General features: G+C 35.1%; 1 protein-coding gene across 2 annotated transcripts in view; it reads left to right on the top strand.

Annotated features, from left to right (window-relative positions):
- Positions 1-16,205, top strand: part of LOC150096621 (transcription initiation factor TFIID subunit 4B-like) — a 383,016-nt gene that overhangs the window by 169,202 nt on the left and 197,609 nt on the right. For both annotated transcript variants that reach the window (XM_090407990.1, XM_090407989.1), the window contains one exon: positions 2,365-2,487. In XM_090407990.1, the coding sequence (XP_090264116.1) occupies positions 2,365-2,487 (123 nt within the window). The remainder of the gene's footprint in view (positions 1-2,364; positions 2,488-16,205) is intronic.

The following is a 16,205-nucleotide window of genomic DNA, read 5'->3' as shown; positions in this document are numbered from 1 at the left end:
GTTCAGTCCTTGCTTTTCATGTCATCGACACTAGACACGGAGTTTACTGGAACCAAACCAAGATGCTCCACTACAGTAGGATCAAATTTGATAGTCTATTTCTTGAATTGTGTGAAGACCTATGCCACCATCCTAATCTTAATCAAACAGATTATATGCGTATCTCTAAGTTTTGGGAAGTGATTGCTGTTAAAATCTGCCTTCTAAAAAGACATTTACGAACATCTTTGTTCATGGTAGCTTTTAAACCCACAGTATGTTTGTTGGAGAGCAGGTATGCTTAGTGAGATTTTAATTTTATGGTTATAGTATGCTGCATGATCTATATAAGCAACAAGGAAAACAAAGGCCATTGCTGCAATTCCCCCTCCCCCTCTCCTAATTTTTATTAACTTTTGCACTATCAAAGTTGCAGTGCATATACTAGTAGTTTGAAAATTGCTTTAAACCACTTACTACATTTTATTTTTTTCTAAATTAATAAAAAAAGTGCTTTGATAAAGTTGATGGAAGGGAGATACTCCTTGGAAAGAAAAAGTTGCACATGTGAATGAAAATGATTAACTCACTGAACATGTAAACTGGTGCAATCATCTCAGAGATACTTGTGATGTATGGGAATAGGGACTTGTTATGCACCAGGTTCAAAGTTCTTGGGGATGGGTGTGTAAGGGGTCCAGGATGTGTTTAAACTTCCTTGAGGTAAAGCCATGCTGTAATATGATCCATTGGATGATGCTCACTTCTTGTTCCTGATGAGCTTGGAATTGCAGCAGATAGCATGTGCTCTGTTGCACAAAGATTTCAAGATGCCTGTTTTTTTTAGATGTGTGAAATCTTGTTATGTAGTGGCCAGTGAAGGCAGGTTTGTGAGCAGATGTAGCAAATATTCCAGACTGTGCATAAGAAACAAGGACAGCCAGGAAGACTAATTTTCCAACCTTTTCTTTCTCTATGATGACGGTGAATATTGATTTTGGTTAAAAAGGAAGGCAAAGATACTTCTGTATCTGGTCATGGCAAACACATCATCCACATATAATACTCAAAAGGGAGGTTGGGGTTGTGTTGAAGAGAGTAAGGATTCCTCAAGATGCTCTAAGTAGAAATTGGCCAGTGCAGGTGACAACAGAATTCCCATAGCAGTTCCTTCAATTTATTTGTAGAATTTCTTTCTTTATTTGTAGATGAAATAGCTGAAGTGCATGAGAAAGTCACAGTTTGAGTATATCTGGATGGAAATACACTGGTAAATAGGGACTGGATATCAAAGCTGACCATGATTTCTATAGGCTAATGGGTTAGGATTTTTATTTTTATCAGAAAATTTATAGAATTTTCCTTGACAAACGAAATAGCCAGAGAGTTCGTGGTCAGCTTAAACAAGACTGAGATATCGTGAAAAAATTGTGCTTGGATAAAGTCTAAAGTATCCATAAGAGGAACATTGGTGAATAGAGAAGAGTCATCAAAACTGACCATTATGTCATTGTGTTGGAGCATGAGGTTTTCTATAGTGGGCAGTTTTTAATGTAATGAGAGGTGTTGCCAGTATATTGGATGAGCCCTTAAATGTTTAGCTAGTTTCTATGTGGGTGAATCAATGCCATCCACAATTGAGCATACTGGCACATTCTCTTTGTGGCTTTTTGAAAGAGTGGCAGGTGAAACGATCCTTAATTAGAAAGGTAATTGTGTGTGTAGTTATGCTGGTTAAGAACTACTGTAGCATTCTCTTTATCCAATTTTTTAACTATGTTTCTTTTGTTTGTCTTCATCTCTAGTAGTGCTAATTCCTGTCGGGGGGGGGGGGGGGTTGCTTTTTAGCAGTTTAGCTTGTGTGAGGACATTTGCTGCATCCAGTTTGATCTTGCCATATAGGTAGGAAAGTGTCAATCCCTCTTTGAACCTGTATCATAATTTCTTTGGCAGGGTTTTTAGGTGTGATAGCATATAGAAAGAGTGAACAGTGAGGCCTCCTCCCATACTGCATGCAGGAAGGGGGGAGGCCTCACTGTTCACTCTTTCTATATGCTCTCATCACACCAAAAAAGGGATTCACACTTTTCTACCTATACCACAAGACTGGTGGAAAACTGGCCAGAGAACAAACGAACACACACACACACCTTTGACACATATGGCAGATTATTTAAAAGGGGATTGTCTACACTGTCATAGCATTAGATTTTTATGATTGCCACCTTAGATGCAGCAGAGATAACAACTACATCTAAGGGCTTGTTATGCACCATAATAACTATGTGTAAATCATTATTTCTTTTTTATTTATTTTTGGAAATATTTATTAATTCTTAAAGTGTTCTCTTTTGGTAAATCATTGATTGTTGAATGCATTTATAGGTTACACAGGCAAAATCAAATTCTTCTCAGACAGCACAGGTTAAAGTAATGGCACCATTATCAGCACAGCTTCTTCAGCCAGGAACAGCACAAAATGTTTTGACACAGCAACGTATTGTTACAGTGAGCTTTGTTTTCTCTCGTTAAACACTATCTGATTGATTTTGAAACTGAAAAAATGTGTGATCTTAGTGACTAATATCTCTTGTTAAAATGTTGTTTATATTACTGAAAAGATATTTATTCTTTATCATAGCAATAATAGCTTTTTTTCTTTCAACCTGATAGTCGGTTTTTTTTTTTGGGGGGGGGGGGTCATGTTTGGGTTGATAAGAAAACCAAGCTGATACATAGATCCTTACATAAACATGAGCATTTATACAAAGAAAATGATGAAGCCTTGTGTCACAGATCCAATCTGAACCATAATGACTCACTATCCCAAAAATCTGGGAAATTATCCTCAATCGTATAAAATAAATTTATCAGATATATTTTAATTTAATTTTAAATTACAGCCAATTTTTTTTCCCTTCAAATTGCTACTGTATGAATAGAGGGATTCCAATGTAATCATGCACACTAACTGTTTCTTTGAATGTAATTCCTAGTATTGTTTGTAATAACTGTAACTCAGGGCCAGCTCTACTGACGATGCAAGATGTGCATTTGCACGTGGCAGCAAAATTGGCATAAACTATACGAAAAATAAGGAGGAAGGGTTGACAAAATATGCTACTGCACGATGTGGGAAAATTCCTAGGAGCGGCCCTGACTGTACTGATGATGTCTTAAAATACTTAAGATGAAATATCTACATATTATTAAAATTTAATTACTGTGGTATATGTGTGAATCTTTAGTTATGAATACTCCCCAGGTTTCACTATATAATAGAATTGTTTCCCTGATGAAAACAACAGAAGCCTTGTTTTACCGGGCGATGCAGCTGGCCTGAAATTCTATGATGTTGTACCATCATTTTACATTGTGGTTTAAGCCAATAAGAATAAAACTTGGTCAGCTAAATCCCAAATTGCCAGTCCATCCTCACTCGTTTAGTATTCAGGTGTATCTAACAGAATGCACCAAGAAGTGAGGGTGGGACATTGGATCAGAAGCCCCAGTCAGTTCTCTGCATTCCTTAAAAAGGCTGTGTGGAGGTCTCCTGGTTATACAGCTTTGACCCTTAAGCAGCGATAATCAAAGAGGTCAATATAATCATCATTAGTATAGGTAAGGAATGAATGCAAGAAAATGAAGCAGAGACATCATGAAGATGAAGCAGAGACATGGGATATCCAGATCTGACAAGGCTCTGTCCTTTTTATGGAAGGCATTGTGCATGATGTACTGTGGAAAGTGTAGAAGAACTGTAGTCATAGAGGATGCCAGTTTAGGTTCACTGATGAATCTCAGATGTGGTTTGACTGTCTCTACGTAGTGGTGCACATAGTTTATTTAGGTGTGCCACTGGCTGTTTATAAATTCTATGTAGAAGCTTTTTCACATGGAGTTTTGTTGGATTTTTTTTTTTTTAGTGTGAGTGATATTGTCAGTTTTTTGTGTTTCTTGTTTATATAAATAAACAAAAAAAGGAGCACAAACCATCCTTGTATGACCTCCTAATTGTTATCTTTGACCTGCAGTATGCTGAACTGCCAAGTCACCATTTGACAACTCACCTCACCAATTTTCTAATCAGAATATGTTCATTCCATATTTTAGTCCATTTTTCTGCAGTCTGACTTATAATAGCAAAATCATCCCATTTATTTTCAACCAAAAATAAAAAAACATAGTGTTTCAGTAATCATAACCACAACTGGCTTTTTCTTTGCAACTCCACTGATTCAACAGGTGGAGGCTTTTTATCACCAGTGCTCTGCATACAACTTGATCATATGTCTACTGGATAATCTCCTAACCATGTTTGTTTCAAACACTGTTAACCTGTTCTCACCGGTGATCCTTCTAAGTATAGCATGATTGTTTATTCTCTGGGTAATTACATTACATCCTAGTGTGGATTTCTTCTCCCATGGAGCAAATACTCATTCACTCATCTACACATCTGGAATTATGAAAATGTCAAGTGCAATAATCTTTATGGTTTCTGTATTTATTTTCTTGGTCAGGTGATTGTTTTCAGTCTTCTAATCCAAACACCAAAACACATTACACGAATATTCCTTTTCTATTTTTTTTTTCACTAGAGGTCAGGCCAGTAGAATAACCGTTAATCAAATCATTGTCTCTTCAGCATACTATGTGAAATGTAATATAACTTGTCTACGTATATATGTGTATACTCCAGATGATGACCCTAATATGAAGGTCGAAACGTCGGGAAATTAAAATAATGGTTTCTAATGCTGTTGTAGTCTCCATAATTTCTGAAATTAATTATAATAAAATGCATCACTGAACTAATTATTATTGGAATGAAAGCGTTTATTCTATTTAAATGCACATCTCTTATCTGACCTTATTTCTCCAAGAAATATTCTAAGGCCATGTAAAAGAACAACCAGCCGTATTACAATTAGCTTTCATTGAAATCCCCATCTTTCTTTTCTGTTTATAGCAAAGTTTGAAATAATTGGCAGATTATCAACACATCCAAAACCAATTTTAAAATGGTTAAAATCAGGAAAGTATGTCTAAATAGCAGTTGTACCTTTTGATCTGTTGCTATAACTATTTGGCCTTAAATTTTGCCAACTCTTAATTCTTCCACTTATTTTGCACTTGGATTTTGTTTTTGTTTTTTTGTGGGTAACATGCAATTCCTTCTCCTGGCTTTTTTTTTTTTTACTTATCTTTCCAATTCTTACATTGACGAATTTGGTGTCCTCCTTATTCCAAACATTTAGTGCCTCCGTTAATTTTTGCTAGAAAGAAATCAGAAGTATTTTCCAGTCTAGATACCAAAACGTCTTCTGTGGTGTTTGCACATCACTGGTATTTATCCTACAGTTTGGAAATTAGTCCATATTCAGCTTTTTTACTGTGAACGATGACAAATCATTATCATTAAATTCTCACTCAAGTAACAATCTGTATGCCAAAATACTACTAAGGAACTTCCCGAGATGATTGTTATATTCTGTAATACAAGTAAGATTATTCCTTGGACAAGTAGTTAATGCATAAATTTAAGAATGATATTCTGTAATATGATTTCTGATGGGGAGGGGACAACGAGAGTCTTAATCATTTATTCACTTTTTTATAACAGAATAACAGTTAGGTTAAATAGCAAAATATCAAGGCACAATACTGTATAAAAATCTGTTATATGAACTGCAACAAATTGATGATGATGATAAGAGTTTAGCCTATTGACACATCAGTGATTAGTATATTGTGGAGCAGTCTAGCAGTATGTGGGTGGCCAGTGGCCTTCCACATGGCTCTGTGTTTTTGGACTGCTCTGTTGAAGTTACTAATCTTGGATAGGTAATAGTAAATGAAACTGATATACTGCAGCAGTTTTTGAAGAGACTAATGCTATTAGCAAGCTATAATAGATGCCATAATAGAAATGTCTGTTTTTCTATACTAAAAAAATATGGACTTTGAAATACTAAGTTTTGTTTTGAACTGCTATCAGAACAAGTGCAGTAGTTCACTATAAAAAGATCACAACAAAAAACTTAATCAAACGAAGAGTTATGTAAGGATTCCCTTTCCTTTTTAACATTTGCATCCAAGAACACATGAAAGAAGCATTGTTCTCAACAGAAGGAGTAAAAGTCAATGGAAGACCAATCACACATATTATATGTGCAGATGTAGTAATTATAACAGATAACAAATCAAATATGCAATACCAACTTGCAGATTTACAAGAAACCTGCAGAAATTATGATTATGAATTCAAGTAAAACAAAGATAACGAGAACTGGAAGACACCCAGAAGATATACGGATAATACTTTAATAAGGAAACCATAGAACAAGTTAATGGTTTTAATTACCTAGGAATATATTTGACTTAATTTAAATGACATAGCAACAATAAAATACACTCTCCATAGCACGTTCAATGATGATCATCATCATCATACGTATCAAGGATTTAGGCCTAGTATGGCCTGTTCCAGCCTTAGAAGTCATCGTTGAATCGTTTAAGAGGACATCCTGGTTTTCTTTTTCCTAATGGCTTGTACTTTAAGGCTTGTTTTGGTAATCTTTCTGTTTTCATTCTTTGAACGTGTTCCATCCATCTATGTTTATATTTTTTAATTTTTTCAATTACTGGTTCTTGGTTTAATTCTTTCATAATATCTTCGTTTCTTTTGTGATCAAATAGGGTATACTTTGCAGTTTTTGTCATAAACTTCATTTCTGCTGTTGTTAATCTTTGTTTGTCTTTTTATTTTATTGTCCAGATTTTGCTTCCATACATTAAGACCGGTAGGGCTAATGTATTGTATACTTTTAGCCTGGTTTGTTTTTGAACTAGGTTTGGTTTAAATATAGAGTTAATTACTCCTGTTATTTTTAATATTTTGCAATTTTTATGTTTATATCTTTTTCATTTTCATAAGTGATCATACATCCTAGGTAGTTAAATGAATTCACCTGTTCTAAGTTCAATGATGAATAAACTTAATAAAATTATACGAAAGTATAATGCTACCAACAACTCTCAACAAGGCAGAAACTTTTACATTAAAAAAAGAAGCAGAGAGGAAACTGTTGACTTTTGAAATGAAATGCTTCAGGAAAATCAAACTCATTGGGCAGAACATGAGACAAATGCAGAAATGCTGCAAGATATGAATATCCCAAACTCAACAGTTCCTGACATAGTTAAAAAGTATCATTTCCATTAGTGGTTTGGTCACATTGTGTGAAAGGAACTGATGCCTGATATTTGAGGGTACAAGACCCAGTGTAAGACTAAGATTAACTGGTATAAAGTCCTTAGAATTGCATTTGACTTTCAAAGCTGTTGGCATACAAAAGAGCTTGCTTTGGGCAGAGAATGATGGAAGGTTCTTATCCGCATGGGACTCCAACCCATCTTGAGGACAGAAGAAGAAAAATAAATGCCAGTTTACTGTTGGAAAATGTAAGGTTATACATTTCAGGTTGAAGAGATGCAGTCACATTGATAGAACTTCATTGCAAGGAATTGATGGGATTAGATTGGGAATAACAATGGATGGAGAATGGAAGTTCGGTGGACATTTTGCGGAAGTGAACAAAACACCCAAGGATTGGTGGGATGTTGCGAAACTGTTGTTGTTATTATTATTATTAAGCTGGCCTGGTTGGCCGAGTGGTTAGCGTATCCGCTCTCTAGACAGAAGGCTGCAGGTTCGAATCCTGTCGTGGGCATGGATGTTTGTAATTGTCTGTTTAAAAAAAAAAAAAAAATGCTAGTCATAGTGGTTGGCCGTAGATGACGGTGTAGTCATTGCAGTTCATTGTAGTGGGTGAAGACAGAGTTGTAGAGCAGGTGACCTCCCTCGATTAGTCTTGGGACTCCCTGGAGGTGTCATGTGATAATAATAATAATTATTATTGATAAAAAGCCAAACTGCTATTTTTTCTGGCGAAGTTGATTAAATTAAGGGGATAAAAATCCCTTATTATTTTACAGCCAGTATGTGAAATTCTGAGATCGAAAACTACGATCTAAGAGTTTCATGTGGTGTTGTACTACCAGGTGTTCACTTACACTTGGATTCACCTATAGTTCTTCGGCATGAAACTCTTAGATCGTAGTTTTCGATCTCAGAGTTTCGCATACTGGCTGTAAAATAATAAGGGATTTTTATCCCCTTAATTTAATAATAATTATTATTATTTGACACCTCCAGGGAGTCCAAGGACTCATCGAGGGAGGGCACCTGCTCTACAACTCTGTCTCTACTACGCTATCCACCAACTGATGCAACTATACCAATGCCATCTACCACCAACCATCACCACTAGTATTTCCACAGACACTGACAAACATCCATGCCCATGGTGGGATTTGAACCTGCAGCCTTTTGGCTGGGGAGTGGATATGCTAACTACTTGGCCAGTCAGGCCGGCAATATATAATTGATATAGCCATGTTTGACCTCCTGTGTTCAGAACTGGTCATATTCAAGTTTTGCAAGGATGAGGTATGGTACAGAGTGTTGGAAGACAGCTAAAGTTTGTGGAATGCTTGCTATGAGGTTTGTGGATTGCAAGATTTGGTTTTGGGGATGAGGTAACATTCCAATTTCCTCTTCTATCCTCATATCAATCCTTAACAGCATAAATCACTAAATTATTTCCATTTGAATGGTACATACTGGCAGAATGATCACTCAGTAATTCAGCTATTATTTCTTCTTTTATCACTTTCCTACTTTTAGTGGTCATTTGTGATATCCTTCCTTACTCAACTCATCTCCTCTAATAATTTGATTTTGCATTTTCACTATCTAGTCACTTCCCTTCCTGCTTGTCCTCTGTACTGCGCATGAACCTTCTGATAAATGCCTCTTGATTACCAGTGCACAGTAAATGCCCTCACTTTGCAGTTTCTTAGGCCATGGCAATGCTTCTTGAATTTGTCATAATTACCAGCTTTGTTGCTCACATGCATTACTTAATTGAAATTTCCACATGCTTTGCCATTTCCTGAGTCAAGACTACATGATCACTTTCTCCCTTTAGGACAAAATGATTGGTTACCTTGGTTATGACAAATGTGGAGGGACATGATGATGTCACCATATTCTTCCATGGAATACCTATTTGTGAAAAAGGACTTCCCATTGACGATGTCCCCCCTTTCATTCTTCCTCTTTCTCTACTGTTATTTCCTTGTATTTCTTTATTGCTGAGTCTTTCCTTACTACTTTCTTGACCACCACCACTGAGATCCAGTTTCCAGTCCCATTATTTGCTGTGCAATGGGGGAAAGGATCCTTTGTTGGGAGAGTAATCTCATACCAGTCACAAATATCATTCTTGTATTTAACATTGGCAGACCTCCAATATCAGTGAAAACAAGTTATCTCTTCATAAAGCATACAAGATACTATGATAGTACTACATTAATTTGTTATTACTAACAAAAATTCTCTTTCAAACTAATATGTTGTTTGTCTGCACTCCAATATTGTCAGGTCTCATATTTTGGTCTTCTTCTGGGTCTTTTTCTTGGCATGAAACATCACTTTTTTAATCTTTGATTTCTTCCCCCTGCTCATTCTGTTTAAGTGACTATATTACTTGAGACTAACTTTGCTCACACAGTGTCAAGTAACTTCCTAATTTAAATTCATTTAACTCTGCTCACACATTCCTCAGTGCTACAGTGTCAACTAACTTCCTAATTTAACTTCATTTTTGATTTTCTTTACTGTTTTATTCTTTCCCTTCTCTCAGATCTGTAAGTTACAACTGTTTTGAACACATCATGTATACAGCTCCTTTATATGAATTAATTTTTCTTATTTCGTATAAATTTATTCAGTTGACTTTCAATTACCACCTTTGCTTTTTTTCTTATTCTCTTGGTTATTTCTGCATTTAATTTATCATCTGCACTTAATTTCACATAAATAGCAAAAATATTGTACATGTTTTATGGATTTTTGTCTCTGTATTTCAACATTTCTGGTCCCAGTATCATCCACACTAGCTGTCTTTCCAAGCTTCAGGTTTGCAGTGGCTTTCTCTATCTCGCATGTTGATATTACATTCAACTTGAATATTTTCTGCTGCTTGAGTATTGTTATGGTGTAAAGACTGCATAATTGCAAGATAAAACTTTTAGTTCTAAACTTGTGTACTTCTTGAGGTGAGTTTATTTTAGATATCAGTTTAATGACTTCCATATCAAAGCTAGAATAGAATCTGTGGTTGATAAATGGTTTAACACTGGGCACGTGGTGGCATAATTACTTTGCTGGAATTATCACATTTCTCATAAAATATTATTACTGGAATCACTTGCTTTTAATTTAAATGTCTTTGTATTTGTAAAATTTTTGGCTAAGTTTGCATAGCCATTGTCAATACAATTGTAGGGAAATGTGTTGTTAAGACCTGTTGTGAACTGCATAGGATGTCTGACATATAAACTCTTTAAATACCTATCTAATCTTCTTTCTATCTTCCTAACTAATCTACATTTACTGGAAATTCTGCTTCCTTCATAAAAAATTCAATAGATTTTAAGAATAAAATTTCAGGATTATCCTTACAAGCTACAGATCTTCTAGTAAGTTTTGATTTAGTCTCACTTTTTACAAATATACCCCTGACAGATCTGATTGAATTACTTCATTACAACTTTCTTCCTGATATTGAAAATTATTTGACTTTTGTTATTAATTCAGGATGCTTTAGATGCCAGAATAAACTATAAAAACAGATAGAGGGAACAGCAATATGAGGTCTCCCATTTCCCCAACTCTAGCTAATTACTTTATGGAACATTTCACACAACATATTCTGGACGTTTTTTCACCTAACCATCAATTTGGTACAGATATGTTGATGATGTGTTTGCTGTATGGAATGCATCCTCCTTGTCCGATTTTCATGAATTTCTTGAAAAAATTAATTCAATAAACCCACGAATTAAATGTATTTTGGTAGTAGAAGATAATAATTGTCTTCCTTTTCTGGATATTCTCGTTGTACTTCAACCAAACGTCTACAGTTCTCAGTATATAGAAAACCAACTCATACTGGTAAATGCATTGATTCTAACTTCATCACCTTTGTCAGAAATATGGTGTAATCAAATCTTTAGTCAACCGAACTCATAGCTCATAAAATATGTTCTACAGATTCTCTTCTAAACAACTGTTCATTATCAGAACTACCTTTTATTTCTAATGGCTATAATGCAAAAACTATCCATAAAAAAATTGGTAATTATGGCTGTCATCTTAACCTGTCTCAAGACGAAATTACCAGAATATGTATTCCATATGTTAAACTCCTTTCAGAAAAAATACCAAGACTACTTCATCTCTTTCTATCCAGTTCACAAATCTAATACCTTCCTTATACTTTGGGAAGTTATACTGACTAATACTCACCATTCATGTGTTCTTTAATTTGTAATTAATTTTTTGTTTATATTTTAAAATAATTAACTAAATTATTTTATTGTAATTTATTTTGGATATCTATTAATGCAGGTGGAGCTATTCTCCTGCAGCCGATAGTCCACATAATATCATGCACTTTGAATTGAATTGTTCTCTTTTTTTGTGTGAAATTGTATTGACAGTGGCTATGAAACAGCTGTAGAATATATGTATTGAAATTCGGATATCCTGTAAGTTTAAAATATATTAAATGAATTAAAGTTAGTAGTTAGAAAGAAGGTATTATATAAAGCTGCTAAACGTTTGTTTTTGTATGTTGCGTTTGTGATGTTAGTCATATTTTTAGCTACTGAAGTCTTGCTTAGTTATAATTTTGTATGAGCTGTCAATTTTTGTAATGCTTGAGTTGTGTCTAAACATAACATTGTTTACGAAATGTTGTCAATTACAAGCGAAGCAAAAGTGACTGCTGAGAAATGAAGAACTATTATCTGGCTGTTTCATTGTGAAATAATTATTGAATAAACTTTTCTGCATGGTGAAGAAGGAACTTAGTCATTTCAAGCCCAACACTGGAAAGCAGTAATTGTGGCTCACAATGGTGGACTTGAATGGAAGTGAAAAGAATGTTATTGAATGTTGCTAGGCATTTAGCTGTCCATGGAGTAAGAAGAAGGTTGTGAAGTTGCTTTGTCTTTTTATATGAAGACTGGACAGAAATTAGAATGAAGATTATCAACAGAAGACAAAGAGAGGATATCCTTATATAAAGAAATAAGTGCAAAGCAAATAAGTGCTTAGTTATTAATCCTTTTTTATTTCAATTGAAGCTAAAAGGAACTTTGATTTTCAGTTCATATAGAATGGGCACCCAGTAAAGTTCTTTTATTTAGGATTTCACTCTCATGCTGTTGCAAGTTTTAGTTATTTCTTCATATGCTTTCATGTAGATGGCAAGGTTATTCTGAAGTGTTGATAAAATTTTAAGAATGTTGAGACTTTCATATAGAGAATTAATTCATTCTAAAGTGATATAGTTTTACTTGTTTATTCAGTGGAATTGTTATTTTCATATTGAAAGTGAAGTTGCAAGAAGAATTTGATTGTCTTTTGTTGCTGTCATATAGAAAGCAAAATTTGTGTTAGTCTTTTTCCTGTGTGAACTCAAGAAAGAATAAAGGTTCTGTAGGAGGCAAGAGACTTAAGGTTCCAAGAGTTTTGTCCAGAAAGAATAATAACTGTTGGTTTACATGATTGGAAGAAAGTTGTGCACATCAATGTTTTTCTTGTTGTAAATTGAAGAATACACTACCACTTACGTAGTTGATTTGATGTTGTATATATTTGTGTTATTTGTAGGTTAGTTTTATTTTGGTTAAAAAGAGTGTGGAGACTCAATCTCTTAATGAGTTAATAAGAGGTTTGATTACATATGAGATATCCTGGGATAAGAACCTGTGTGGAAGGTTAGGTTAATTAAGAGTTTTTTTTTTTCTTTTTATTTTGAATTTAAGAGTTTTAACTACTTGGAATATGTGAGTGAGTAAGTAAAAATATATGCATGCATTGCGTGCGCGCGCGCGCGCACACACACACACACACACAGTGCATTATATTCAAGGTCTGTGTGCCTGAGACTCTTGATGAACAATGACTAGTCTAAATATAACAAGGTGACTCTTTATTTGCACTGAGTAGGTGTGTGTAGCATTTCCAAAGCCCTTGAATTTTCTGATAGAGCAGTTATGGTTTGTGTACAGCATTTCTGTTTTCCTTCCAGGTATAGAATGACCTTCATTGGCTGTCTGCTACACTAATCCAGATTTGTGTTTTTCTTCTTTTCCATGTCTTTAATATGTTGTGATATAGATCTTTCTAGAGCATCCTGTTTGTGCTACATAATGTCATTTATACAGAGGATCTTATAAACTCCTGGCATTTTAAGGGAATGGACAGATGGTTTATGAGATTGTCAAAATCATGATCTTGAATAGTAGGATGAAAGCCACTTTTATCTTATGTTGTCAAGTATTTCAGAAATTCTGTCAATTACATGCTTGAATGTAATAAATTTAGTTTAATCCTTTATCCAAGTGAAGCAAACATTTGTCCCTGAAAATATCTTCAGGACTGAGGTAAGGTGGTATAACACCAGGCAACACGCAGCAAAGGTGGACCAAGCTCTCATCGCTACTTATCTCCCATAATGCAAAGCATATCTTGTGGACATGTATACTGCTATGCATTAAGGGAAGGGCCACTACCCAGAGCGGTTTAGACCTTCATTGAGGTCTCGTCAGTGGGAGGCAGACCCAAACGTGGAGATACTCAGGCAGAAGCAATAGGAGAGGTCATATTTACCTATATTGTACCACTTTACCTCAGTCCTGAAGATATTTTCAGGTGCAAACGTTGTTTGCTTACACTTGGATAAAGGATTAAGTTAAATTTATTATAGTCTAACCAAGTGCAAAATAAACTTCCAACATGCTGAATGTAAGGAATAGTTACTTCACTCTTGTATTCTCACTAATTTCATGCTGCTGCCTGTTGCTTATTTGATGGCAGGGAGAGGGGTTGCAAGAGTTAGATCATGTACTTATGTTCAGTTTGAGATAGGGTCTGGTTTTGCTCATAAGTTCTTGATTCTTCTTCTCTTTGTTGGGTGAGCTTTCTGTGCTCTGAATAACTGTATTCTCTCTACACCCATGAGTATATCCAGAAATGGTAGTCTTTGTTGTTTTTTAAGTTCGAATGAAATGTCTGTGTGGAAGTATATTATTTAGGCAGTTGATGAATCCTTTTGGTTGTTATATTGAACCTAGACAGATGAATGTCATCCGCATAAGGGGACTATACTTTGAATTTATTTCTTTTTCCCCAAATAGTACCATAAATGGCATATAGATTACTTCTGTTCCATAGAAGTGTGCTCATACCATGACCCTGTTTTTCATGTTTTCTTAAAAGTGAAAGAATGTTTTTTATCCATTGTTTTAATAGCAGAATGATGTCTGTTGGGAAATGATTTTGATACATTTCTGAAATTTCCTCTACAAGAATATTTGTAAACATTGGTAATGTCTAAGTTTGCTAGAAAGTCCAGTGGTTCTATCATTAATTCTTTCATTTTGTGTGATGTGAAATGTTGTTTTATACAAGATTGTTTTTCCTTTGTGTAATGCTATTAGCTGTGACAGATATTTGGGAATATTGGAATTGGATGAATGTCTAGTGTCTACACTAGGTCTCAAATGTACTTTTAGGCTCTGTAAATTCTTTGTATGGTCTTGATTTACTTGATTCCATCCACTCATTTGATGAGGCTTTGTGATAAAATGGTCTTCGATGTTACCCATGTCAGATCCGAGTCTAGTGTGTCATCAAGGGACATTCTTTTTTTGATAAGTATTTGTCAGCATCCATAATCACTGTAGCATTACCTTTGTCTCTTTGTATAACTACAGTGTTTCTGTTGTTACAGTTTCTGGAGATATGAAAATTGCATTTTGGAAATTTTTCTGCCTGGGCAGATTTTGCTCATTATGATATACCTTTTTAAAATGTAGATTAGCCAGCCTGGTTGGCCGAGTGGTAGCGGATCCGTTCTCCAGCCAAAGGGCTGCAGGCTCGAATCCCACCATGGGCATGGATGTTTGTGATTGTCTGTGGAAATGGTGGTGGTCGGCTGTTGATGGCATTGGTATAGTTGCTGTCAGTTGGTGGTGAGTGGTGGAGACAGAGTTGTAGAGCAAGCGCCCTCCCTCGATGAGTCTTTGGACTCCTTGGAGGCGTCAAATAATAATAATAATAATAATAATAAAGTCTGCTGTGTATTTTGGTAATTTTCCAAGTCCTTTTGTATGTTAGCTATAATCCATTTTAGGGATGTTATATATAATTAAGATTCAACTTTTGATAATATTTAATCTGCATATACCCAGATTTCTCTGTGGGGGGGGGGGGGTGGATGCTATAGTTTTTTTTTCACAGATGTGGCTGTGTTGGTAGGCACTTGTCTCGCTTCTGTTTTTCACTTAGCAGCGTATTGAATTTCAAATTGTCTTTGGTCTCCAAGGTTCTGATAAAGCTTTGTTAGCAGATGTTCTGCCATCAGTATTTCACAGTTCTGTGTGAAGTAAAATGCTAGTTTAGTCTTGAATAGTTCATATGTAGTTGCAGAAAATTATTCTATGAGATGGAATGGAACCTGTGTATAATATTGTATCTGCAGTTTGAGAAAAAAAATTTATTAAATGCTTGAAACATAAACTTCCTACCTTATTAACTTTAGATAAGAACTTACCATGACTCATGAGCTTCTGAAGAAGTATATGAAACTAGTAGAGACATATAGAAGTGATACAAAATTTTATCTTGGAATTATTATTGTTATTAAGAGAAACCTCCAGGGAGTTAGGGACTCATTGAGGGGGGGGCCACATACTACACACACCAGGCCATACTTTGCTATACTTATTCTTGAATTCATTCATACATACTGCTTGCACACACCACATCCAATGGCAATAAATTCAAATCACGCACCTCCCTATGAGAGAAAAATCTAGCTTTCATCCCCTTTTTAGCAGCATTCATTCTCAACTTCCAAGGATGCCTTCTTGTCCTTTCCCCACCCACCATAAAATGAAAAATTCTATCAACTGAAATCCTGTATGATCCTTTCAAAAGTTTGTACGTCTCAGTCATAGAAATCAGACCTGCACACAATAGTCCAAGTGAGGTCTTATCAAGGCTTTGTAAAGAGGCAAAA

This window comes from Typopeltis vanoorti, chromosome 18 (assembly GCF_054136105.1).
Source record: "Typopeltis vanoorti isolate ZY-2024b chromosome 18, IOZ_Tvanoo_1.0, whole genome shotgun sequence".
Lineage (NCBI taxonomy): Eukaryota > Metazoa > Arthropoda > Arachnida > Uropygi > Thelyphonidae > Typopeltis > Typopeltis vanoorti.
The sequence above is the reverse complement of the archived record's forward strand: the minus strand, read 5'-3'. Positions and strand labels throughout refer to the sequence as shown.